The sequence below is a fragment of the Cygnus atratus genome, chromosome 3 (assembly GCF_013377495.2).
Source record: "Cygnus atratus isolate AKBS03 ecotype Queensland, Australia chromosome 3, CAtr_DNAZoo_HiC_assembly, whole genome shotgun sequence".
Lineage (NCBI taxonomy): Eukaryota > Metazoa > Chordata > Aves > Anseriformes > Anatidae > Cygnus > Cygnus atratus.
The window spans coordinates 105,778,919-105,805,799 of record NC_066364.1 but is presented as its reverse complement, the minus strand read 5'-3'; the positions used below and the strand labels follow the sequence as shown (position 1 = coordinate 105,805,799).

General features: G+C 35.4%; 1 protein-coding gene across 22 annotated transcripts in view; it reads left to right on the top strand.

Moving 5' to 3' along the window:
* NRXN1 (neurexin 1) overlaps positions 1 to 26,881 on the top strand; it is a 731,365-nt gene that overhangs the window by 26,025 nt on the left and 678,459 nt on the right. The window contains exons 5-7 of one of the 22 annotated variants that reach the window (XM_035562165.2): positions 278 to 285; positions 2,893 to 2,914; positions 3,862 to 3,867. The exons of the other annotated variants lie outside the window; for them this stretch is intronic. Coding sequence (XP_035418058.1) covers positions 278 to 285; positions 2,893 to 2,914; positions 3,862 to 3,867 — 36 coding nt within the window. The remainder of the gene's footprint in view (positions 1 to 277; positions 286 to 2,892; positions 2,915 to 3,861; positions 3,868 to 26,881) is intronic. 22 annotated transcript variants of the gene reach the window in all.

Genomic DNA, 26,881 nt, shown 5'->3' with positions numbered 1-26,881 from the left:
GAAGAAGAAGGCTTGGTTACAGGCACAGAGGCCACTGCTGCTGTCCCACACTGAAGATTCCAGACACCAACTGATGTGAACACGTGATCCCCTGAACCTGGATTAACCTGGCTTGCAGTGCTTTCTAGGGTGACGAATGACCTTTGAAGTCCTGTGCTGGAAAACTTTATCATCTTTACACTGAACAGCGGCCTTTTGGTAAATGCCTGCAGAGTGGAGGTGTAACGTGCAGGTGTAACATAGAGCCAGCCCTGCATTTGACTGCAACTGACTGAAGCCTGCTGTGTATTGCAGAGCCCATCTGGGTGTATGGAAAGCCTTTTCACCCAGGCAGCCATCACTGGGGCTGGATGCTGCAGCCACTATGGCATCCGTGGTTTATGGGCTGAGTAGTACTTAGGTAGAAGACAGAACAATTTTAACTGTTTTAAAAAAAGATGAAACTTTTTTTTTTTTTTTTTTTTTTTTTAATTTAAGTGAGAGTATTCTCAATCTTTTCTCTCTCAGTCCTTTTTCTCTTCCATCGGAGTGGTCACTGGCTCCTTTCCCCTTAGCTATGGCTTTTGACTCTCCTCCTGAGCCCTATGCTCACTTGTGCAGCACTTGTGTTTTCCCTAATCCTCCAAAGCCTCTCCATTTGGGTCTTTGCCACTTCATCTGTCCCATTTCAGGTATTTCCCCATTGTCCCAGGCCTTCATTTTATATCCTGGGACCTCTTCCTTACCCTCTGCAGCTGTTTTGTTCCGGCCCCTGTTGAATCAGGGATGAGGACACTGTCTCCTGTACCTCCCTGGGCCTCTGCTCTCTGCTCTGGCTTCTGGCCAGGACACTTCCCTCTCTGCCATCCCTCCAGAGCCAGATCTCAGCAGCTGTCCGCCAGCTCCCCCATCCTCAGTCCTGTTCATGTCTCACCCAGGATGCAACAGTTGTTGCTCTCTCCCCCGCACCTGGCTTCTGTGGGACCTCTTCCGCCCTGGCCAGCCTTTTACCCCTGGCTCGGGGCCCATTCTGCAGCTGTCTTCCCTCACAATGGGCCTCTGCCTCCTACTTCAGGCCCCTCTTCCTGCCCAGCTGTCTTCCTCCCCTGGTTCCCAGCCTGCATCCTAGGATGCTGCCTTTGGTGTCTCAGCCTTTTCTCACCCCTTGGCAATTTCTCGTGACCCTCTAGGTCTTCATCTTAAGTTCAGACTTATAGCCCGTGTCGCATAACCAGGCCTCTGCCATTCTTAGCTTTTCATCCTGACCTAGCTCAAAGGCTGCTTTCCTTCAGCTTACATCTGCTGTTGGCACCTGGTTTCTCCAACCCCACTCAAAGCCTTCCTCCCTTTGTCACACTCTTTTTCCTTCCTCCAAGTCTTTTCCTATGGGTCCCATCCCCCTTGCCCAGTCCTCAGGGTCCAACTTTTCCTTCTTTGCCCCCCTACACCAAGCACTGGGAAGTGGTGTGGCAACAGGTCAACTGAATTCCTCCCATAACACTTCATTATTTTGACAGCACATCACAGCAGTGACAACCAAGTTGTTGGAAAGGCCTCCAGAAACATCAGCAAGTCAGGGGACAACATGGTCCATGGCAGAAACACTGTTAAAGAGGAGACCAACGTGACCCATAGCAAAATCTGTAATAAAGCAGTGGCCATCACGGCCTTCAGGATTAATAGGAGCTAAGGCAGTGAAAAGAACAGCCAGAACAGCTGTGGAGTAAGCTATGATTTGCTGCAATTGTTCTTCAGCAGGCAGGGCCCTCTTAGACTGGATAAATGGAAAACAAACAACCATAACTTGCTGTTCCAGTATCGGGAATGCAGGAGGTCTGTGGTAGTAACCTGTGCCACCTTGATGCCAGTGCTTGCATGGGCTGCAGCCTGCAGGGAAGTGGACTGCATATGAACAGGTGTGAATGCTGCAGCAGACTTTAATTTTCTGCCTTAGACTAAGCAAACTGCTCATTACTGACCAGGGGACAGGACAGTAAGACAGCTGCCATGCAGAAGAGATTTCCAGCAGCTTCTACCAACCAGAAAATGACATTTAAAGATAACAGCAGTCTCTTTTTCTGACCCGCTAATTAACCTGGTGAGTCATGCCATGTTATTGCACCACCATAAGCCCTGGCAAAGGATGGCCTGATCAGAATGCTGGGTGGGGTATAGAGGACTGACATCTCAGTGTTCAGGGCTGTCTTCCTGCCAAAGCATCAGAAAAGACCACTTCAGCCTTGCACAACTACTGTCCTTCTCCCTCTGCTGCCCCAGGCACACCCCAGGATGGAAGAACTACTTCATCCTGTCTGCTTGTTCAGTCAGGTCCTCACTTCCAAAAGTGACATCAAAACCTTAATAAGTGAGTCCGGATTGGTTTGGCAGTTAATGCCTTGTACCTTTAGAAACTCCACCTTCAATTTTTTAAATTTGAATCTCCACTCATTTTCTTCTTGGGCCTAACAGCAGCAAGCTAGCTGGACGCTTCTTGGTTCTGTCTCAGGATAATCCATCGGCTAGTAAAGCCCCAACCTCTTCCTTCCACAGCTGGAAAAGTCCAGATGTGTTCGTTTGGAACCACAGGTCAGACTGCCTTAAAAATGCTGCTGGGAAGAGGGACACCTATTCTAGGAAAATCAAGGTAGAAGAGAAAAATAAATTAATAGGAAAAGAAAGGAAGGACCAGGGCAGCAATTTGGTTTAAGGAAGGAAATAAATTGCAGATGCAAAAGGAAAGAAGGGAGGGAAGGACAAGGACCTTGAAGTCCAGGAAGAGCTGAGAGGTTTGATGAAGATTAGTTTGGCAGTGTAAGCAGCAGCAGTAAGGTGGGTTCAGAAGCTGGGTTCTTGAAGAATGTTACCTAAGGACTTTTTCCAGTGTTGAGCTATTCTGTGGGTCTTAAGTACAAGGTTTCCACTGCACATCCACTCAGTTTCCCCTTTCAATTGATGTGGGATATGAGTTAGAAAGAAGCTACTGTTTTACCTTCATCGGGATGAAAAAAAAATTTCTTACACCCAAATGACTTTAAGACCTAAACTAGCTCAAAATAAATCGTTATGGGGAGTCCTTACAAATAGTGAAACTAGTTCTGATGTAAAATGTAGGTTAGGTGGCTGTGGTCTATTGTTTAATTCAGTGAAAGATCTGATCCTATCTTTAAAAGTAATGAAAGTAGTTAAAATCCATGTTAAAGCATTCAACTGTTGTTGTTTGTTTATGCTTAGCTATATTTGAGGAGGGGTGTTGTGGCTCATTGTTTTTCTTGGTGTGTGAATCTTTAACTACATTCTTTAACTACTTCATAGCTGCATTATCTGCTACTAGATACACCCTGCAGGTGAGCAAAAAGAGCCTTGCAGACCCATGTCTGTCACTCTGGAAAGCAATATCCTTCAGAGAAAGCCATCAGATTCTGCTGCAATGCAGTGAACGACTGGGTAGGGTTAAAAGCCATGTGCACAATTCCTGGTGGCTGGCTGTTAATCTCCAGGAAAAGCCCCATGTCTTAATTGCTATTGTATAATTAGTAACCTCTTCCATCTAACCGATGTTAAGCTGAGACAGTAATGTGCCAAGTCACCATCATTCTCTGTAAATGAGGATCTAGAAATACTGCTATAAAAAGTGAAATACTTTCTTTTTAAGTACTTTGAAAAATACTAAGATCAGCACCGTCAATGTCATATGGCCAATTCTGAAAACCAACAGAACTGCCACACACAGCCAAAGTGTAAGTGACTGGACAAAGTGGTCCCCAAGTTTGAAGATATAAAACGAGAAAAGTCTGACAGGCTTCTTATACAATGTATGTTGTAAAGGAGTCAAACATACCAGCCAGTAATCATCTCTTAGTTTGAGATTTAGAGAATATGGAGCTGAAAGTAAGGGAAGAATGAATTTATTTTAATACAGCTGTGAACCTCAGGGCAGTCTAATGTAACTACGCTTGAAGAAATTGATGTAATTTTATTTAATATATATGGGAAGATATCTGAATGTTTGATATTGGATTAATTGATAACTCAGTATCAGTGGGAAATTGATTTCATTTTCCCTGTGGTATTTAGTATGTCTGTCTGGGAGAAGTTTCTGTCCTGAGGAAAATACAGATATATTCTGTAAAACCAAAATTCAGATGTAGAAACATTGAAATATTTGATTTTGATAATAAAAAATTGTTGTCTGTCAATAATATTTAAGAATTATATTCTAGTAAATATACAATATTATACAAAACATATAAACAGAAAAAATATAGGAAATAGAAAAAAAACATATAGACAGCATTGCTTTTAAACTACCATTTTTGTCACAGAAATTCTGCTTTGAATGGAATTTCACTTTCTGAGAAAAAATTCTTCTCAACATTTATTTTACCAAGCATAATTATCATTCAGTTAATCAGATTCTTGTGTTCAGTTTGATTGTGAAAAGATTCTAGAAAACTGACAGAGCTAGCTATCCAGCTGAATAGTCAATGATAATTAATAGTGAAATTATACTCAGAAAATTCAGTGAATGTGTTGTTTTCTCTCTGACACAATTATATTACTGACAAAACAAAATGAATGCAACAGAGATGAGCATTTGTTTTGCTTTAAGACAGCTTTTTTTTTTTTTTTCCCTATTTCCCTATTGCATTTTCCCAGGATTCTTGCAGACATAGATGAGTACAGGATCAGACCCAAATGATTTCTTGGTTTGTGTTATTTTATGCAGTGATGAATATCTCATTGAAGGCTCTGTTGTTCAAGCATATTCACCTGAAATGCTTTCTTTTTCTGATTTTAGCCTGTTTTACATGGTTAAAGTGATGGAGGATTTCAAAAAATAATATAAATCTTCTAAACTGCTTGTCTTTCTGAGTAGAGCTTGAAGACTTCAGATGAGTCAGCAAGTGATATTTAAATAATTTCTCATTTTATTCAACTAGAATGTAATATGGCATGCTTTATGCAGTGTCAGTGGGTTTTTGTAAATGTTCATGTCCGAAATAGAGAGGTCAGAAGCTCTACCACCCTGACTGCATTGTCAGAAACATATTTTTTTTTTTAGTTATTTCATTTTCTGTTTATTAAATCCTCTAGATTTAATCAGAATACTTAGCACTCAATAATAATTCAGACATAATTTGGCTTTACTTTTACATTTTGAAGAAGCTTCTTGGATGTTATTACAGAATTTCCCTGTTCTCACGGTGATTTCCAATAATTCATAATATCTTTATATTTTTTGATACGTATAGTAAATATTTTGTTTTATATCACAGTACTGAAGAGTTTATCCCTGCTTAGAAATAAATAAATATGTAAATAATATTAATGCCTTGGATTTTCTGTGCATCTTAGAGAGGTATTGTGACTGAATTCCATTTGTAATTGAGGCATCCATCTGCCATAGACTCTCTCGAAGTTCCCATTTCAGTAAAAGAGACAGAATATGGGGAAGGACAAATTAAATCTCAACGTGAGAACACTGTGGGAGATCATGGTTCAGTAGGGAAACCCTTGGATGTGGTGTAAAACAGATTACGTTTTTGTTTCTGTTTGCTCTCTAAACCTATACCTGATGTTAAGTTCTTTGAGAAGAAGACAGTCCTTAAATATCTATTCATCATAAATTTTTGAGGATGTGTCGCTTGCGGATTTAACAAAAAAATATATTTAAAAAAAAACAGGTTTAACAAACTCCCATTCAATTTTTACGGTTTTAATTTTTCTAGGGATTTTTTTAAATGAACGGACATTTTTTCAGTTCATATGACTTTTCAAACTGAAATATAGCTGAGAAAATATAAAACACTTAAAGTCAAAACAAAGTTCATTAGCATCATTATAAGAATCATTAATTGATGAAATGTTATTTATATTTAACCTTTATGAGAGTTTTGCTTGTTCCCTACAATTTAACTCAAGATTTTGATGATTCTTTAAGTTCAGAAAGGCATTTTTCTAACTAGTTCCACCTATTATAACAATAATTGTAAAGCTCTGATCTCTATGGAAACTTTAGCTGGTATTTTAAAGTAATTATAAGGATGAGAGATGACGCTATGATTTCTATAGTTGTTTTCCTCATTCTCATCACTTTGAAAAATGCATTTGATGAGGAACACTGATACAATTCTCTGGACAGGAAACAAATACTATGTTAGAGAGAAAGCATCTGTCTTTAAGCTCAAGAAGTGTTTTATTAATATTATTCTTGTCATTTTAAATGACCCCTTCTGGGGTCATGAGGAAAGAAAGAACATTACAAAGAGAAAATGAGGAAGGGTAAAAAGGAAGGCTCCAGAAGATTCTTCAACTTGCTTGGGTTTCTTTAACATTTTTGTTATATTGCTTGGAATGTTCTTTGAAATTTCAGATTAGCTTTAACATCTATTCTGTAATAAATTAGGCACTGCAAATATAATCTACGTATGCACACAAAAACAAAATTCAGGCTACTGGGTTACAGCTATGTTATGGAGATTAATGTTACTCTGGGAATAATTTATTTCTACAGCCAAATTCATATGCTTTAGAATAATTTCAGAAATTTCTATAGATTTTACTAGAACAGAATGACAGAAAATGAGGAAAATGAGAAATTTGAGAAAAAAGTATATAAGCAAAAAGTACATTATTTTGAAAAATGTAATCCCTTGTATCCATAATGATTTGCTTAATTTATCATTTTTCCATTGCTAAAAAGCTAGTTCTGCAATTAAAAAGTTTGTACTGAGAGTAATAGCCACCACTTTAATCAAGTGAGCTTTTCAAATTACATAAGGCAGTAATTTTCAGACTCTGTCCACAGAAAACTCTTCCAGGTGGTAAAGGGATATTTCTGTTTTATTCTGCTACTGTGGTAAAATACTTGGTTAGGTTCCAAAGACTGTAATTACAGGATGAATTTCCAGATATTTTTTTCCATTAAACCAGTCTTCATCTACTGCAGCTGTTTCATATCTTCTGATTTTTTCAAAGTTTTAATACATGATCTTTTTCATTATGAGTAAATGTTAGGTGGCAATCAGATTATGGAACTATTTGGAGAAATACAATAAAGAAATGAGTCTTGAATACTCATATGATTTTCAGAAAGGGATTTTATAGTTATTCATTTTCCTCAGAGAAGTTTGGTTAGTTAAAAATAGTCTTGAATGTGCTGTTTATTTCATCTTGGAGACAGAAAACTGCTGTTATTGCTTCGTATCTAACCTACTTATTTGAATCAATGTATTTAAAGAGGTGAAAACCACTGATCGATGAGGGAAGAAGGTTTGAGAAAAAGGTGGCTGTGGAAGAGAGCCTTAAGCAATAAGTTACTTGCAGAAGGGAAAAAGTCACTGATCATTTGCATCTATCTGCTAAGCAGGTTTCCACTTCACCTTCTGGGTTTCTCCCTCTATTCCCACATTTCATCCACTCCCTCCTCTGTTCTGCTGAATGTTACTTGTGGATAAATTTTAAATGAAGGAGATGTAGATGGCTGGTGCAAAGTAGGATTGACAGTGAGGAGGAAAGCAAAGAATGTCTTGCAGGGATAATACAAAGGTTAACCATTGTAATTTGGGAAAACGATAATTGGCAAACAGGCTACTGTTTAGTAATACTGTTTTCAAGTAGATACCTCCTGAATTTTTTTACGACAAAGGTGATGAAAAAGGTGACAGAGCTGCATGGTCCAGGGCTGCACCTTCCTTTGATATCTGTGGAAAGAGAATCTGGCAAATGACAGAGGATAGTTTCACAGATCACTGCTCATCAAGAACTGGGGAGAACAAAGAAAGTGATGAAGTACTTCCCTGTGTTCTCCTAAGTGTAGTCCTTTTACCAGGAACACTACTAGGCACCAGTTAATGCTAAATAATATTCATGATGATAACCAAATTTAAAAAAATGTTTATCCAAGAAGCAAACATACCAGAAGACAGGTCTAAAAAGAGTAGTTTGGAGAAGCTCAAGCATTTAATAAAATTTAGAGTTCTTTGTTATACCATTTTCTTGCTAGCCATTCTCCTCTCTTACCCAGAAAATAGAAAAGGCCTGTAATTCACTACAGAAATTGTCATAATGGACTTAATTTGATTCATTCCTGTGTACACTTGTATTATGTCCAGAGTCAGCCTTGTTATTTAAGAACATTAATATTCTTTGAAGAAATCTGCCCCATCACAGTGAGTGACTGGCTGGGTTAATGGCACATGGCACAGCTCCTTCTACTTGGTCATTAATCTCCAGGAAATGCCCTGTGCTTTAATTTTTATTGCTTAATTAGCAACCTCATCTATCTAAACAAGTGGCATATGACCTGAAATAACGATGTACACAGCAACAGTCATTTTCTCAGAGCTTTTAAGCTACACTATAGGCAGATTCCATGCAAGTAAATCAAGGCATGGGCAGTACATATCTATTCAAGTAACTTAGGGATGTGACACTAAAGTAATATTCTGCAGATATGATCATCAGTAAAATTACATGATCAGTCTTTTCTCAGAGTTGTGGAATGTCAGTAGTTTAAATCAGTGACTAAACTGATGACAGTAATTTAAAGAGAGAAAGGCTGTGTTTGCATTATTCCTCTTACAATTCAGTGTTCCATATTTTTAATCAATATTGCCATTATATTTTCAATCTGACAGTGGTTAGCCATGATTTTAATCACTGCATGGTCTGCATGAACACACACACAGAAACTCAGAGTACATTCCTACATGGAATATAAACTAGCATTATTGCATAGAGCTTGGGTCGTGGGAATCTATACTTTGCACTTGTGGCCATTAACTTTTTCTCTCTCTGCTTTGTTTATTTTCCACATTCTTTCTCTACTTAAAAATTGCTTCTTTGGCTTGTAACTCTTTATAACGGAAACCAATTTTTGATAACTGTATGTATGGTACGTAACCCACAGAGGACTTTTGTACAGTCTTGGAAAACTGTGTACAGAAAAAACTCAGTACAGCATCAAGTAAACCTAGAATCTGAAAGTTGACTTCTGCCTTTGTAATTGACTTTATAAATAACAGGTAAATGCTTTATTTTTTTTGAAGACAGAAAATAAATACAAAAGATGTGTTAATATTTCAGTTTGCATCTTCTATATTTTGATATTGCTTGCCTAGTAATATCTTGACTCATTTTTCCATGTTTTCCATGACTACTTTTCCATGTGAAATAATAGTGTTGCACAAATAAAATCTTGACTGGTTTCTGTTTTCCTAGTTCCTTTTTTTTTTTCTGTTTTTTTTTCCCCTAAAAACATTAACGTTAGGTGTTCATCATCAGTATAATTCAAACTCTGTGAATGGGAATAGATTAAATGACTTACAAGGGCTCAGGTTCATAGAAATTATTTTCTAAATGTAATTTTTGTGAATTCAACAGTTGTGTACTCTATTATTAAAAAGAAAATTAGATTTGTTGGGTTACAAGCCAGAGACACTTCATTAATGGGTATGGTTCAACACATGTAGAGTCTGAGTCCTGTTTCAGTAATAATTTTTCGCACATTTCTTTGAATCATCAAGTTGCAGTCCAGCTGTTCTACTTTACTTTGTAGTTACACTGAAATTCCAGATATCCTAATCTATATACACTATTGCCAATGTCCATCTGCTTAAAATAATGAAGTTACTTAACAAAACTGGGGACAGAACAAACAAAAACCTTAGTATGCTCATTTTTGCTGTGCTATTGGATTTTGTCAGCTTCCATGAATTTGAAGTACATATACATATTATACACGTGTCCAGTTTTAGTACAGCATAGTAGTAACAGAAAAGTTGTGAAATCTAAAATGGAAGCTAGTGTTGTCCTAAGCATGCACAGAGCCCCTTAGTATCTCTGCATGATTTTATTTTAATTCAAAAAGTACACAAGACATTCAGGAGATTTGAACTATTGAACTTCTATTGCTGATTGGACTTCAAAGTCTGTTTTGCATTAACTAGCTGTTTATTCACATTAAAAATAATAATAATAAAAAGAAAATAAATAGTTTCCTTTAACTAAATAAATTTCTATCAAAAACACACAATATAAAGGTTACTAAGAGAGAGCTGAACCTGTTTTTTGGAAGTCCATATAAAACTTCTGGTAAGTTAAAAAAATTGCTAGCATGACCAAATTCACCTCATAGTTGAGGAGATACATAATTAGTTTTGGTCCAGAACAATATAAAAATCAAGTTATAAATGAGTACAAACCTGTTTCAGTATATAGGCAACAAAAATGCATTCATTATTTACCATACTCTATGAATGTCATGGGTGTAATGGTTTCCTGTAAGCATTTGGCAAACACAGCTAATACGTATTCAAAAAAGTAATTTTCCACTCAGAGAACTACTTCTTGTAAGTACACATGGAAAGAACTGTCAGGAATGCAGTGCTTTCTCTGCAGTTCTCTGCTATGTTCACGCAGTCAAGACAGAAGTTTTAAATGTATAGGAAATTAACAGCTGGCATCAAATCCACAATTAGATATGGAAAGATCATCTTCTTGTGAGAGCAGACGTTCAGTGTTAATACATAGCTGTAGTTGTTAGTTTTCTCTTTTGTGTCTTTAAGCAAAACCCCTTTAAAGTTTAAAGCAAATTTCTGCAAACTTCTTAAAACAAAATAAATCTGTAACACTTACAGAGATTCACATGATAGACAAAATTGCCTATTTTTTATTTTTTAATCTGTGTTCCTGTGCTCCTAGTAAGTAAGGGAAGACAGCTGTAGCTGAACAAACAGATAATAGTTTACCATGCCTCTAACTGTATTTCTCTCCTATTCATGTAATTTTGGCTTGCTTCTTGTCTGTATGAGAACAGGTTGCCCAGAGAGGTTGTGGAGTCTCCTTCTCTGGAGATATTCAAAACCTGTCTGGATGCCATCCTGCACAATGTGCTCTAGGTGATCCTGCTCAGCAGGGGGATTGGACTGGATGATTTTCAGAGGTCCCTTCCAACCTCGGCAATTCTGTGATTCTGTGAAGTGTGGATAGCTTCTGTTTTCATGTATATGACCAGATATGCTAAGACTTGGAGGAGAAAAACAGGTAATATACAACTATGTTCTATTTCTAATATAAATTCATTATAAATAAGTAATTATTGATATATATGTAGAGTGTAGCTGATTAATGCTACTCTTCTTCAGTACTTTTGTCTGTATCCACACTGCTTAAATTTTGGAGAAAGATGCATTCAAATTCAGCTTTATTGGCATTGCCATTCTTTTAGTCAAACAAAATGGCACAGAGAGAGTGTGTTCACATACCATTCTCTATGTATTCAACCATCAAGAAGAATATTCAGGATTAATGTTTTATTTTCTATTCCACGTTTATTCCTTCTTTCAGTTCAACTTTGCCTTTCATTATTAAATGCACTTCATATAAAGCATCTGCCAGTTATACTCTTATTTCATCAGTATTTTGATAATTGAAGTTTTAAGAACTCCAGTAATGTAGACTGCTTTTTGGAAACATTATATTTTGAATGGCTCTTGAATGTGGTGGAATTTTTTATTTGTAGGTTTTAAGTGATATTTGTTCCAATGTAAAATTATCAACTAGGACAACAAAATTTAGATATTATATATATTTGGGAAAAGACGTATCTTTCTGTCTAAAATCCAGTAAAGTACCATAAACAATAACACAGTTCTTGCCTCAAAGATGTTAAAGGACATGTCTATAATATGGGGGGAAATAATTGAGATAGATACATTTTTCTGTCTTTTGCTATAAACCACATACAAATTCATTGGCTAGAAACCAAAGAGAAAAATAAGGGGTTGTGATAAAATCATGTCTTAAGCACAGAAACACAAAAGTTAGAAATGACGCTAGTCTTTTTCCTTTCATTGTTTAGCTTTTTGAAAAGTGCATCAGAAGAGTGTAGACATGCATTCTGCTGCCTTATGCAGACGAATTATCAAAATGCTATGTGCCAGTTTACTTAATTAGCGATCTAACAAATATTTCTAGAGACACATGCACAAGACAATCTTTAAAATCCTTTCTAGATAATTAAAGATTAAATAATTCACTATTATAAATGTTATAATACTAAATAATACTAAAAATATTTATAGAATCTCAAGTAAAATATTTAAAATAATTATTTTTTAAAAATGTTTTCATCAGTGTGATTTTATTTTGAAAGATTGCAGGTGCACCAGATTAATTCCTTATTACCAGATAGAGTGGTAACTAATCCTATAACTTCCTAAGTATTAAATACTGTGTATAATTGGACGATAAGGTTGTGGTTAACTCATTTGTAAAAATTCGCAAAGTCATAATTATAAAAAAATGTGAACATTTGATGTGTATATACTAATCAAGAATATGTGTGAAATGTGCTGCACACTTTATATGATTTAGTGGATATTTGGCAGTATTTTGTATGAAAAATTGTGAAGCAGAACTTTGTGGCATAGTAAAAATGCTACCCTTACATCTCTCTGGGTCTTAGTCTCCATTTAAACAGTTTTGATTATACTAAAACTGTTCCCTTCCACATACATCGCATTCTAAAAATGTTCAATATTATATAATTGGAAATTACTTCAGAATACTGTATATTAACAGTTGTATTGTATGTTTCAGCGCAGAAAAAAAAAAGCTCTGTTTAAGTTTTAATTAATTATGCTGTTATCCCTTGTCATATTCTCACCATATACACGTAACACAGCTAAGTGTTGCAGCTGCAAGTCTGACTGTCATTCAGGTTCTATTGCTAACTTTAGAAGGTTATTCTTTAATTTGCACTGATGGTATAAAAAAGAGCAGCTCCATTGAAGTCAGTGGCAATGTCCAAAGAATTTTAGGAAATTAACCAAACTCTGCTGAAGACAGAGAATTTCATTAGGCTTTGGATAAGAACAGAAATTAAGAAAGGAAAGACTTTCTTCTGTGTTGTCATATGTTATGTACAGGTGTTTTTGATTTTTGCCAAACGAACACTGCTTTTACCTAAAGTGAGAAATGAGGCAGAGTTTAATTGGTTTCCTATTCGTTAAAGCAGGTGAATGTTGAGTCCCATTTTAATAAGCACGAAAACCAGACAAAAATGATACTGTTTTGAAGGAATTGGCTGATGCAGTTGCCAAGCCACTCTCCATCATATTTGGAAAGTCATGGCAATTTGGTGAAGTCCACAGTGAATGGAAAAAGGGAAACATCACTCCCATTTTTAAAAAGGGTAGAAAGGAGGACCCAGGGAACTATAGACCAGCGAGCCTCACCTCTGTGCCTGGTAAGTTCGTGAAACAGGTCCTCCTGGAAACAATGTCAAGGCACATGCAGGTGGAGATGATCCAAGACAGCCAGCATGGCTTCACCAAGGGCAAATCATGCCTGACCAATCTGGTGACCTTCTGTGATGGAGTGACTGCATCAGTCGGCAAGGGCAGACCAAATAATGTCATCTAAGCTGATCAGAGGGCTGGAGCACTTCTCTTATGAAGAAAGGCTGAGAGAGACGGGGGTGTTCAGCCTGGCAAAGAGAAATCTCCGTGGAGACCTCATTGCAGACTTTCTATACTTAAAGGGATCTTATAAAAAAAAGATGGAGAGCAACTTTTTACTCGGGCAGATAATGATAGGACAAGAGGGAATGATTTTAAATTAAAAGAGTGGAGATTTAAATTAGATGTTAGGAGGAAATTCTTCATTCAGAGGGTGCTGAAGCACTGGAACAGGTTGCTCAGAGAAGTGGATTTACTCACAAAAGTTTTAATTTCTGAAAGGTTTAATTGTGAATGGAATATTTTTGAAGGAGATATATATTTTTGCTGACTAATGTTAAAAGTGAAAAAAATGCATTTGGGAAGCTTAAGCACAGATCCTATCCTATCATCATATGGCTGTATGGCGAATTCTTCATCAAAATCCATTAAATGTTAGATATGAATCTAACTCTTAATTTGAGTTCTCTAGCTCATGATACTATTTGCTGAAAGTATATTTCCAGTATAATTGATAGAATTAAGTTTTAGCAACAAATTTTCATTATTTAGGAAATTAGCATATTTAAGACCAAAGTCTGGCTCATGTTATCCTAATGGTGACCTTATTTAAATGATGAAATTTTGTTTACTTACATCAAGTTATGAACATTTTTAACCAAATATATGGTGTGAACTTATCATGGGACCTGTGCTCTGATAGCACTTTCAATAGATTTGCAAAAATAAAAAATAAATATTTTCACCACAGAATGATCCAAAAATATAGAAGGATCCCGATTTTGATCTCAGAGTAGATTTGAAATACCATGTAAGCTTGAAAGTTTTTTTTTCCTCAAAAATATCACACAAATGTAAATAAATGCATCCTTAGCTCATATAAATTGACATGGGTCTATTAATTTCAATGAAGCAGTACGACATTAAATCAGATGTGGCCTTAAAATACAAACAAATCCCAACAGTCACATACAGTAATTGTGCTAGCTTAAAAGAGCATAAAATACTGTGATTTGTAGATAATGATACAGAGTTCTCATAAATGACAAATATACAGGGAGATGGGATTTTTCCCGGATGCATCATTTTAGTTGTCACATGCATCTTTTAAAAGTTCTGGTGCCACCAGTATTTATCTGGCTCAAATCTCTGATTACATTATTTTGCTAATTGCAGAGCTGCCTTCAGCTGAACACAAATATTATCCTGTGCCAGTATATTCATGCTGGCAGAAACCTTGCACGTTAAGGAGCCAGAAATATTGAAAGGCCCTAGACTGTTACTTTTTTTTAGAGCCATTCATGAAAATTCTGTCTAATAAGGGAACAGTATAACATATGCTGCAGGTAGATTATGCCTGTATTTACTTCTTTTTTTACTCCATACTTATACTATCTTCACTGTAGTAAATATAATAGCTTGTAATTTATGCAACTATGAATTTAATTTAAAAAAAATCAAGCCTTGAGTAACCACACAAAATAGTGTGCAATGCTTCAAAAATGCTGATCAAACATAATAGATTTATTGTCATAGACAAAATGTACTGAATATTGACAGACCTTATGAAGCATGGCAGTAGTTTTATGTGTGTATGTAAAGGTATATTTAAAATACATTACTTTATGATTAAAAATGGTTCAATAAATTTTGATAATAGAAACTGTAGGTTAGTAGGCATGCTCTTTAAGAGAAAAACAAAACAAAAAAAAAAACTTTCTATGGCTTTAGCAGGACCTGGAAACAAATCTTAATACATGCAGCAGGTATACAATGTTTTTGAAGAAGTTTTGAGAAAGAAATTGAATTATAAGTGAGATAATGCACTTGAATAGTTGGAATAAAAGGTTTGTCCACTGGGGAAGGTTACAGCTAGTTATGCTTTAAGTCCAGTTGACTAATGAATAATGTTGAGGCTAGAAAACTAAGTAGTAACTGGAACAGTAAAGTGTTCAGTGGCACATTGAAACTACAGTGTAGGAAATGGTAGAATCATAGAATCATAGAGTGGTTTGGGCTTTGGATCATCTAATTCCAAAGCCTTGCCATAGGCAGGGACTGTTCAGGGTGGCTGAAATTGTTCACTGATGATTTGACCTGGAAAAAAAAAGCAAAACACCACACCACAAATTATAACATTTTGCTGATTTTCAGATTTAGAATGTATTGTTTCTCTGATATTTTAATGGCCTAATTGACAGAGGTCTGTTTTTTGTTTATTTTAGTATCCAACCTTGAGTATTCTCTAAAAGAAGAAAAAACAACAACCAAACAAACAAAAAAACCCCACCTAACACAAACACACACGCACACAAAACAAACTCCAAGCTTTTAAGCATGCTTAAGACATGTAGCTAAGAAAAGCTATAGATGTACTTTATCAAATTTTAGCCATTACAGATAATTTGGTGTTACAAACTACCATGGAAGAACATGTCTGACCCAGAAATCTAGGAGAGAAGATTTAAATGAGGGCTGTTATACACTATGATACATAGAAAGTGAGGAGCCAAATTTATGCATTTCAATCATTTCTTCTCTGAAATCAAACCTGGGAATGCAAAAGTGGCAATAGAAATGGAAGTAAAAGCAATACTACTGAGCATGAAATTAATCAAGGCTGGCAAGCTTGTCAGTTTTATAGCACACCTTCCAGAAGCATTTACAATGCTAATACGTTTATGTAGAGAGAGACTTGTGATTTTAAAAGCTGCTGTGTCACACTTCACTTTCACCAGAATACAGCAATCCCTTGCCAATATAGACATATTGCTCAGCATAATGTGAAATTGCAAATCAGCTGGACACATCCACATACAGTCAAGCAGCAAGGCTGTTTGTTAATCAGTATGCTGAGCAGCTATTAAGAACAGAATATGACACAGGAAAAAGCTGGAAATTGGCCTTCCTGAAAAAGTCTTTTCGCAAGTGAATATGTGAAAAGCAGCATTGGAATCTACTTGTGTTGTGTTTGTTGTTGTGTTTGTTGTTGTTGTTGTTTAAGAATGCAATAAATGCCATCGAATGCAATAAAATTAACACTCAACCTCTTGCTGCATACTGCCACTGTTCCAAAGAGATACTGTGATCAAACGAGATGCTCTATAAAACAGAAAACTTGACCATGTAAAGCTATGCAACACAATCAAAAAGTAAGAGCACCATCACCTGTCAGTATAGTCATTGGTCCATTTTTTATACTTATCTAAAAGTTCCCAAATATACTTCCCTTAGCAGCATAGAAAATAAATAATGCAGCCAAAGCCTCTTATCTTAGTATTTGATTTTTATCTTTAGTATTTGATTTGAATTTTATTTGTGTACCTTCAAGGAATGATATGCCAGTAAAGTTGTGTTGTAATGACTTGAGCAGAAATAGTGTCTTTCGTCTATCTGTCTTTGCTGTATATAAATCCAGAATAAAGCCAATATCATTTCATAGAAGATGAATTTTACTTCCTTTACATTTTATTTCCTTTTTCAAGAAAATGTCTCAATTTCTTTTGTCAAGAGCAAAGTACACCAATTTTTAATTCTCATTTCCTTGTGAGAAATTTGAAGTGGGAATGATACAGGATACCCAAACTGTACAAACTTGAGTAGATAAAAGAAATGTCATAAATTCTATTTATTTGGTGTGTGTACGTAAATGATATGTCTCAGTACTCTTGCATTTCATTTTCTTTCTTCAGTTCTTTTACAAGTCAAAACACTATCAATAGTCTATCTCATTCATGAAAAAGACAAAAATCAACTCATTTTTGAGCACATTTTCACAGGCAAAAAGAAACAGGAAAGAATTTTAATTGCAGATGACACGGGATCATACAGTTTTTTATTTCATTCTCAGAAGCATTGTCATAGTTTCACACTGTGTGTTGGGCAGAGCTTTTCATTTTAAGAGGGTACCCATGTTATTATACAAATGGTAACATAAAAAGCACAAACAGGGTATGGTAAGTAGATAGCAAAGCAAAAACAGCATTTCAGAAAATATATGAAATGGACTGCCTTGTCGACTTTCTTTACTACTCTGCTCTCGCTTCTTCTTTCCCCAAAATTTTGAGTGATATTAATACGTAGAAGCCAGGGAAAAATACTAAGGTTCATCATAAGTAAACGGAAGAGGCAACAAGTGTTGCAGTTCCAGCATATACACTTCAACGTGTCTGAGTTTGCAGGAAGCTTAGAAAATACTGTGAAGGAAATATATCCAACAGATCTTCAGGGAAGAAAGGAGAAAAAAGTTCTATTTGTTTGGAAAATGCTTCCAGCTAATTAGATCGCTGAGCAGCCATGCCAAACAGTTAAACACTTGTACATTTTAATGCAGCGTTTATGGAATACTTATTTCTTTTGGTGCAGTTTCATTGAGCTGAAAAGGGTAGAGCTTGTTAGGTATTTTTTAACAAGGCATTTTTTCATTAATAAGGTCAGTGGGTCAGTGGATTAAATTGAAGTGACTTAAAGTTGTATTATAAAATTCAAGAAATCTTCATGTTTGGAAGAAGATGGGCTACAAAATGCTCAATTGTGCAGATAATAATTGTGGAGATTTGTGTTACCTTATTTATTTCTTTTTCTCTTATTTCTTAGAAAGTAATAATTCTAAAAAGCCTGTACGAACCTTCACAGTATGAGCTACTATATATTTCTACAGACATTTATGAGCTCTGATAACCTCTAACATCCACCAGCATGTAGATATTTTCTCCAGGTTTCACAGTATTTCCTTTATATTTACAACTCTCTATCTCTCTTTGTTGATGTTTTGCCTTTTTTTTTTTTTTTTTAATTCTGTGCTGAGTTTCTCAAACACCATTGAATCTTTCTTAGTACAGGAAATAACATAATGGCCTGCACGATTCCTTTCTGTGTAATGCATCTCAATACAAAGCTGTAAACTATATGTGCACTGCATAAAGTTGTTTGTCTTTCATATTCTTTTTCCAATAACAGGTTTAACTTTCCCTTATCATATGCTATAAGAAGCCATTTCCATTTCTGTCAGTGGTGCTAGTTTTATACTAATCCAGTATCAAAACCCCACTATTGTCAAAGAAAAATGTCTTTTGACTTCAGTGATCTTTAAATTAGATTACTTAAGTCTTGATGTTTTTGTTAAATAATACTTTGAGTTTATTTGCTGATACCTTTTTCAGTTATCTTTATTTGCCTTAGTAATTACAATAAGTTGTAATTATTTTGGGGTTTATTTAACACCAGTGGTGTGAAGGGGTTATCTGAATCCTGTGCAACTTCTGCATAACCAGACATAAATACTATGTTGGAATTAGTTAGGTTTCTGCAAAGACGTTGAGAGTGCAAAATTCATTCACGAGTTTGCACAGATGAAACCAGAGGCACAGTCTGCGTTATAACTGTCTGCCATTGCTAATGATGAATAGAAAGAGAAAAACAGATAGACTACAATTCTTGAGATTGTAGTCTGTGTGCTGCCAGGTAGGCAATTATAAAGGTACCTTCCTTCTTATGAACAAAACAAAACTGAAACAATATTTATTGTAACAGCATCATGTCATTCTGCAATATATGAAAAATTGCTTAGGGTGAACACAAGATTTTAGTTATTTCTAAATATGTGACTTCATGTGAATTTTAAAATAAGATAAATCAGGACAATGTAGGTAAACCAGCCTTGCTTCCAGGTTTTGATGTATATGTTTAAGTAGCCATCAAACTGCTAAGCGATCTTACTGCAGTTTGTGCAGGTTCTGTATTCATAGAACTGCAAACAGGAGAAAAAACGAACTGCTATTTTTATTATCAGACAAACGAAATTAATGACAGGATTGATAAAGTTACAGTAAGCAGTAGATAATGCTATGCTATATTTCAAAATAATTATTAACGTTACAAAATAATATTAAAGTTACACTTCTAAGATTAAGGGCAAAAATGTTATGAGAAGATGAGTAAGTTAAGAAAGGAAATACTTTTTTTCTTTTCTTTATAATTACTGAGATGCTTGTAGTAGCTTGTATATATTAAGCTGTTTGAAGAAGAGAGGTTTTATAGATACATAGGTACATACATATTTATACGAACACTATTCAGTGTGAGCTTTGTTAAAAATTCAATGCTGTATGGTATTTCTTTCACGTGTGACTGGTATAAAATACAATCATATTAATTTAGCTTTTCTGTTTGTTCCTGGAGTGTTATCTAGAACTGTAACTAAATTTGGCGTGTTGAATTGAAGCAGAAATGAAATTTGTGAGCTCTGTGAAGAACTTCAGGTTTTAACACTCGAAATTAAAGATGTTCAAAGGAACCAGCAGTACAGCTTTATAAGATATGCAATGCCTCTGGTACTCAGCAGGTTTTATGGCTGTGAAAAACAGTTTCATGGGAAGAATGATTATCTAAGACTAGTTTTTCATACCAGCCTCCTTTCTGAGTTATATGCCACCCAAATTCAGTGATTTAACAGACACAGAAAAAGAAAGACTTTCAAACCTGTTATCGATACCTCTTCATTCCCTTGACATAGCTGCTTCTTTCCCTCTTCACCAGTATGATCATATTCTGTAGATCTTTTTGATGGTCATTGTGCATATTTCGAAGTTATTTAAAAACCTATTTTTATTTCTCAGCATGTTTTTCTGTGGTGCTAAAGATTCTGCAGAAATGATTGCCTTGTATTTTTTTTTTAATGTTGTTGAACAAACCCATAAATAGATAGATATGTAACGAAAGCAATCTTCAAGTTTGCTTGAAAATTCTAAAAGTGACTTGCACCATAAAAAGTATGTATTTATTGGATGGGGGCAAATACTTTAAGGAACAAACACAGGGGCAATAAAATGTAAAATACTAAATTTTACACATTATTTTGATCATGTGACAGTTTTATATCAACCTGTATACTTTCAAATTTGATTTAACAATCTATTATATCATTCAAATAAGAAATTAAAATTAGCCTGCAGTTCACGTTAACATGAACTGAATCAGTTAGAAATCTAATGAGAAAATATTTGGATCTATAGATTTTCCGTGTTTTCTTTTAGTCATAGGTAAATGAGCTTACCTTTTATGACTTAGTATCTTCATTTGTAAAGTGAGCCCGATATGGATTGGTTTTGGGTATTGCTCCTAAAAACATGTTCCTGTCCCCTTATAATGCTATACAAGAATTGTTTGCACATGGAAAATATTACAGACTTGATGTTAAGCTGGAAAAGACAATAAAACAATTATTCTCGTTAAAGGTTGCAAAACACTCAGCAAAGTGTTTCCATGCAAACATTTGAAACTTCATCTTTGACCTGAAAAAAGGAAATTGTCCTTTGTACTTTCTGTAAAAGACTTGTTTTTATTTTGCAGAAGCTGTGTCTCAAGCTAAAGGCCCCAAACCTTATTTATTTGCCTACTATTTTTGATCAGAAACTATACATATGTTGAAAAGAGCAAACTAAAAGCTTTCGCTAAGACTTTTGAGATGGTTGCTAAAGAAACCTTTGACATTTTACTTAAGCTAAAAAAGTGAAAGACATATAATCTTTGTAGTTTAGAGAGCACATGGTTGAGAGATAATATTAGTAGCAAACAAAAGTATTGTCGTGTTCATAATGCTGCCAGTGTGGATGCAGGACAAACAAAAAGCTAAGGAATTCAAACAGAGTAAGAAACAATACGTGACTTGAAATTTAGATAATACAAGGCTGAGTACATAGAGTGGTTTTGGAAGAAAATGGAACTGGCTCAAACTATAAAGTCTGTTGTCTATCAGATAGAATAGCCTAATTCTGATGTGTCTGTTTAACATTTTTAGAGAAAAGAATAGTCCTATAAGCAAGCAGCTTTCTGTTAAGGTGGTGGTGAAGAAAAGCTTCCATTCCCCCTCACCCTCAGTGTTGAACATTTCATCCCTGAAACAGTTTCAGACTTTTTTTTCCCTTCATACTGCTTGTAAAAACAATAATACATTTGCAATAAGGCTGGAATTACTACATTTTTTTCTGTCTCCTCCAATGATAATATTTTTTTTGGGGATGAACATTAGTGCAAGCATCATCAGAATGTGGCTTATAGATGTTTTGTCTGTTACTCTGAAGCCTATTCCTCTAGTTTTTGATGCTCTGTAGAAACACAGACATTCTAGATGAATTACTAAATAAACTTCAGACATGTAAAGTAGCTATGACCTTAGCTAACAGGGTAATTGCCACTTATACACAGGAATTGTATTTAAACTACTTTGCAACACAGTGTCAAATGAATAAGGTAAAACAACACCTTTCAAATGGAACAGAATAGAAAAATATGCACGGCATTAAATGACATAAGACCATATAGCTCCATTCACTTGTAGAGGAACTGAACTGGTATCAAAGTTTCCATGAATGTCATACGTAAGTGATAAATGGCCAGTAGCGTTGAATGGGATGCCTAATTTGTAGGGAGAAATAACATGACAATAACTGAAGACACTCTAAGAGGTAAAGGTAGTAAACAAAACACTTTTTCAAAATGCATAACTTTCAAGTACATCTTTGGTGATTTTATTTTATTTTGTTTTGTTTTGTTTTATTTTATTTTATTTTATTTTATTTATTTTATTTTACTTTATTTTGCCAAATTGTACCAAACTTAATGGATTAAAAGAGTAAAGGAAAGAAAAACAGGGTTGCTGAGAAGAACCACACAAATCTGGCAACTAATAAGCTTGATTCTTCTGAGCAAATAAAATATGTATTTTTCTTGTTATTTGTAGAAGAAACAGAAGGCATCATCTCAGAGACAGATACGTTTTCCTGTGGGAAAGAAAAATGGCAAAGACTTTGCTGATATGCTGGAAAAGATGATAAAGCAATTACTCTATTTGAAAGTTGCAAAGCATTAGGCCCAGGTGAATTTGATACCACAGTGCTGAAGGAAGTAGCAAGAAAAATAGTTAAAATATCAGATACATGTTTTGATGATTCATAAACTCATAGGAACAAGATATCTTATAAAGGCTATCAACTTAACTATGTGACATTACATGCAGCAAAACATTGATATCAAAGGAAGCAAATAATTACAGTTTAAGTAGCAACATACTATTTTTTCCCTAGTAACAACTGCTAGCTGACTTGCTGCTCCCTACTGTCCCAAAGTATAATATTGATTTCCAAAAATCAAAAAGCTCAATTTTTAAATTTTTTCTTCTGATAGCTTTTGCCATATAATGTATGCCTTTCAGTAAAAGATTCAGCACACCACAAAAGTTATTAAAACTTAGCAGATGTCTAATACTTACTGAATGTAATATAAAACTTAAAAATCTAAACACCTTAAGTGTGTGGTTATTTTCACATGCTCTAGCAAAATACTAATTTCTACATTCCTGCAAGCCTGCTTCAGAAATTGCATTATGAGCTGAGTACCAAGATCAGCAGAAAATCTTGGTCTCTAGATAAAGACTTTAGACCAAACTTCTGGCAATGTAAGTAAATCTCTGCCTGTAGATGATGAAATCCTTTTGGATGAACTGATTGCTAGAATCAAAATTTTTTATTTAAAAATCATGAAGCAATCTATGGTATTTTAGAATTATACTGAAACATAAATATTGTCAGCAATGAACATCCAGAGAAAAACTTCTAATATCCACATCTTCATTTGTGAACTAAATAATTATTTCATATGTAATACACACACAAATTCCTGTAGCTGCTGTGCCAAAACAATGATGCTTTTTGAAGTACAATCTACAGAAAAACTATGAACACTTTAGTATAAAGATTAGATTATGAAAAAAATAATAGTTTTAGCAAACTTAGTTGTACTGTGAATGTTGACAAACAATTGATTTGCCTGTTCTTTAAACTTCTATTTTTCCATGTAAAGGTAGACAAAAGTTTTTATAGGACAAAAGAAAGAACTAAAATATGGATATGAAAGCTAAATGAGTGAATCAGTCACATGTGTAATCTTATAAAAACACTCTTTTTTAGATGATTTATAGAAATCTGTAGGCAAAGTAAAATTTAGAATGTACTACCTACATATTATTTAGTTATTTTAATGCTTCTGGATCAGCCAAAAAATATGGTATAATTACTTAGTACATAATTATCCTTACTGCATACAATAAAGCATGTATCGTCTGTACACAAATCAGCATACTTTTCAATAGGCAAGCGAAATTTTTCAGATGGGTAAGCTGCCTGTGTTACTAACTTTATTAGAGACATTTCTTGATGTCAATACATGTGGTAAATGCATGGTCTTAACTTTTTGGAATTACGAATCATGGCTCATAGTCTTCCATCTAACACACCTGTTGTGAGTTTATCACAGCCAGCACTAAACACCCATGCAGCTGTTCACTCACTCACCCCCAGAAGGATGGTGATAGCGTAGGAAGAGCAAAAGTGAAAAAACGCATGGGTCAAGATAAACACAAGTTTAATAAGTGAAGGAAAGAGGGAAAATAATAATAATAATAAAGTGATGCCAAGGCAATCACCTACCACCTCCCAGAGGCAGATTGATACCCAGCCAGTCTCCAAGTTACATTTGAGACATAGCCTCCCAGTTTTGTTTCTGAGCATGATGTTGTATGGAATATCCCTTTGGCCAGTTCAGGTTAGCAGTCCTGACTGGTATCCTCCTTCTTTGGTATCCTCCTTCTTGCCTAACCCCAGCTTGCATGCTATGGGGGCAGAGTAAGAAAAAGAGAAAGCCTTGGCACAGTTCAAGCACTGTTCAACCACAGACAAAATGTTGTGTTACCAACACAATTCTAGTCACGAATCCAAAACACAGCACCATATGGGCTGCTATGAAAAAAGTTAATTCCATCCCAGCCAGACCCAGCATACCACTACCATATTTATTGGTAGGTCATGTACATGAGTACGTTTGCTGGCAACCAATTCATTGCATAGTGTAAAATGCAATAAATTTTTACTGCCACAAATTAAAGTTTATCAATGCAAATTCAAAAGGCTCTGGTCAAATAGCAAAATAAACCATCTCATTATTGGCACTTCATCCTTAGCTTCCTTATCTGCTGTAGGACTATCCTGCATAGGCATTTTAAGCATTTAATATAAAAATGGTATATTCTTTACATTAATCTTATTCAGACCTTCTTGTCCATGTAATACAAGAAATGGCACAATCTGATGAACTGCAGCTTGATACTTAGGAGATTACTGGACAGAAACAATGTTACCTCTGAAATGATGTTTCCTTTGAGAACCTGTGTAATGGTTGATGTTGTTTTAGAAGACTGGAAAAGGGGGAACATAGTGCCAAATGTTAAAATGGCAAGAAAGAAAAGCCAAGTCTAGCTTGTCAGTTTAGCTTTAATTCCTGGAAGATTTTTGAGCATATATTTAAGCAAATGATTTGTTAGCAGTTGCAAAATAAGGAAGCAATGAGTAATAGCAGACGTATTTGCCAACAAATTACAACGATTTTTACAGACTGGCAAGAAGCAGTACATGTCGTGCATTCTGACAAATGTTTCAGCACTAACATGATATTCTCTTATGCAACTAGGAAATCTTGGGCTAGATTAAATTTCTAAATTGCTACTAAACTGCATGCAAAGTTGGCTGGATAGCTGTGTGAGCTGTCAGTAATTCTTAGTAAAGTGAAAGGACAAGCCAACCACAGGTGTCCTTTCTGGAATCAGTTCTTTGCTCTTTTTTTTTTTTTTTTTAATAAGCCTGGATGGTAGAGCAGAGACCAATTTTATTAAATCTGCTGTAACAGAGAAGGAATAGAGAAACAGCATACTCAAGAACAAGCTTTGAATTCCAAATCAGCTTGACAAATTAGAGAAAAGGACCAAAAGATTGGCTGAAATTCTGTGGAAACAAGAGAAAGGAGTTAGGCATAGGAATGAATTATGGACAGCAAAAACATGCTATAGAGAAAAACTGATGAAATACTGTTTCTTCGGAAAAGAATCTTGGAATCTGCATGTACCACATTCTGAACAGGGGTCAGCAAAGCCATGAAGTTGTACGAAATAAGAACATTTTTTTTCTCTTTTAAATGGAAATAAAGCTTGTAAGACAAAGTAAAGTAATCATCCAATTCTGCACAGTACTGTACTCTAGGCTGGAATTCTGTGCACAGTTTTGAGCACTGCATTTCAGTAACAAAGTAGACTTGTGAATAAAAAGAAGGAGATGGAGAAGGAGAAGAGAGAAGGAGAAGGAGAAGAAGAAGAAGGAGGAGGAGGCGAAGAACAAGAACAAGAACAAGAACAAGAACAAGAACAAGAACAAAGAAGAACAAGAAGAACAAGAAGAACAAGAAGAATTAGAGTTGTGTACCTTACGGGAAAAGTGATTAAAGGAGGACCTGATAGCAAAGATCAAGTTTGTAAAGGGGTGGTATAAGAAGCAAAGAAATAATCTGATCTTTTTTGTCCATGGTGCATAGGAGGAAAAATGATGGTGTTTAATTGCAGCAATTAAGAGTCAGGAAGAACTTTCTAATGATAAGAATAGTGAAAAACTGATCTGGTAGGAGTGGGGTGTGGGAAGATAGATAAATTTTATCTGGAATGACAGAGACATAGTTTATCCTATACTGAGGTAGAAAAACTTATTGGATTTTTTTTTTGTGTGTGTGTGTGATTTTAGGATTTCCTTCTCCTCATAATGACATTAATAATTACACTTAAGCATTCCTGGAACAGAGTAAAAGATCCTGCTTAACATCTGGTGACTACAGAATGATGTCTTCCAATGCTTCCAATTTGTCAAAGACCAAATTTACTAGTAGTTATAATGATTTGTACCTGATCCTTTGAACTTTACTATAAAATGTTAACCTTCAGATCAGAAATAGTGTTTGTTGTTGTTATTGTTGTTTTTCTCATTCCCAATAGTTGGATTGTGGGAAAATTCTGTTTGTTTCTACTTGGGTGAACAGCAGTGGTTGAGGGCTTCTACCTGAGTGTGTTACTGCAAGGAAGGAGGGAGGGAAGGAGGGAAGGAGGGAAGGAGGGAAGGAGGGAAGGAGGGAGGGAGGGAGGGAGGGAGGGAGGGAGGGAGGGAAGGAAGGAAGGAAGGAAGGAAGGAAGGAAGGAAGGAAGGAAGGAAGGGGCAAGTCAAAGAGGGTGACTGGCAGATAAAGTGAAGCTATGGTGTTGCTTTTCTGTAACGTTTAGAAAACAATAGGAAAAAAAACCAAACAAACACCACCACCACCAACACAAACCATATTTCAGTTTACTTGGTTTGAACATTACAGGACCATTGTTAGCCCGGGAAATGGCAGAATGAAGTCTGAAACAGCATAGAATTTTGGTGAACCTTTGTTGCTTCTCCCATCTCCCCTCTTTAGATCCTATAGTGAGATAAAGATGTAGCCTGTTTTTTAGATCCTATCATGAGACAAAGAACTAGATGAGAAGGTATATGCCAATTGTTTGTGTTTACCTCTTTCATGGAGTGGCTTGA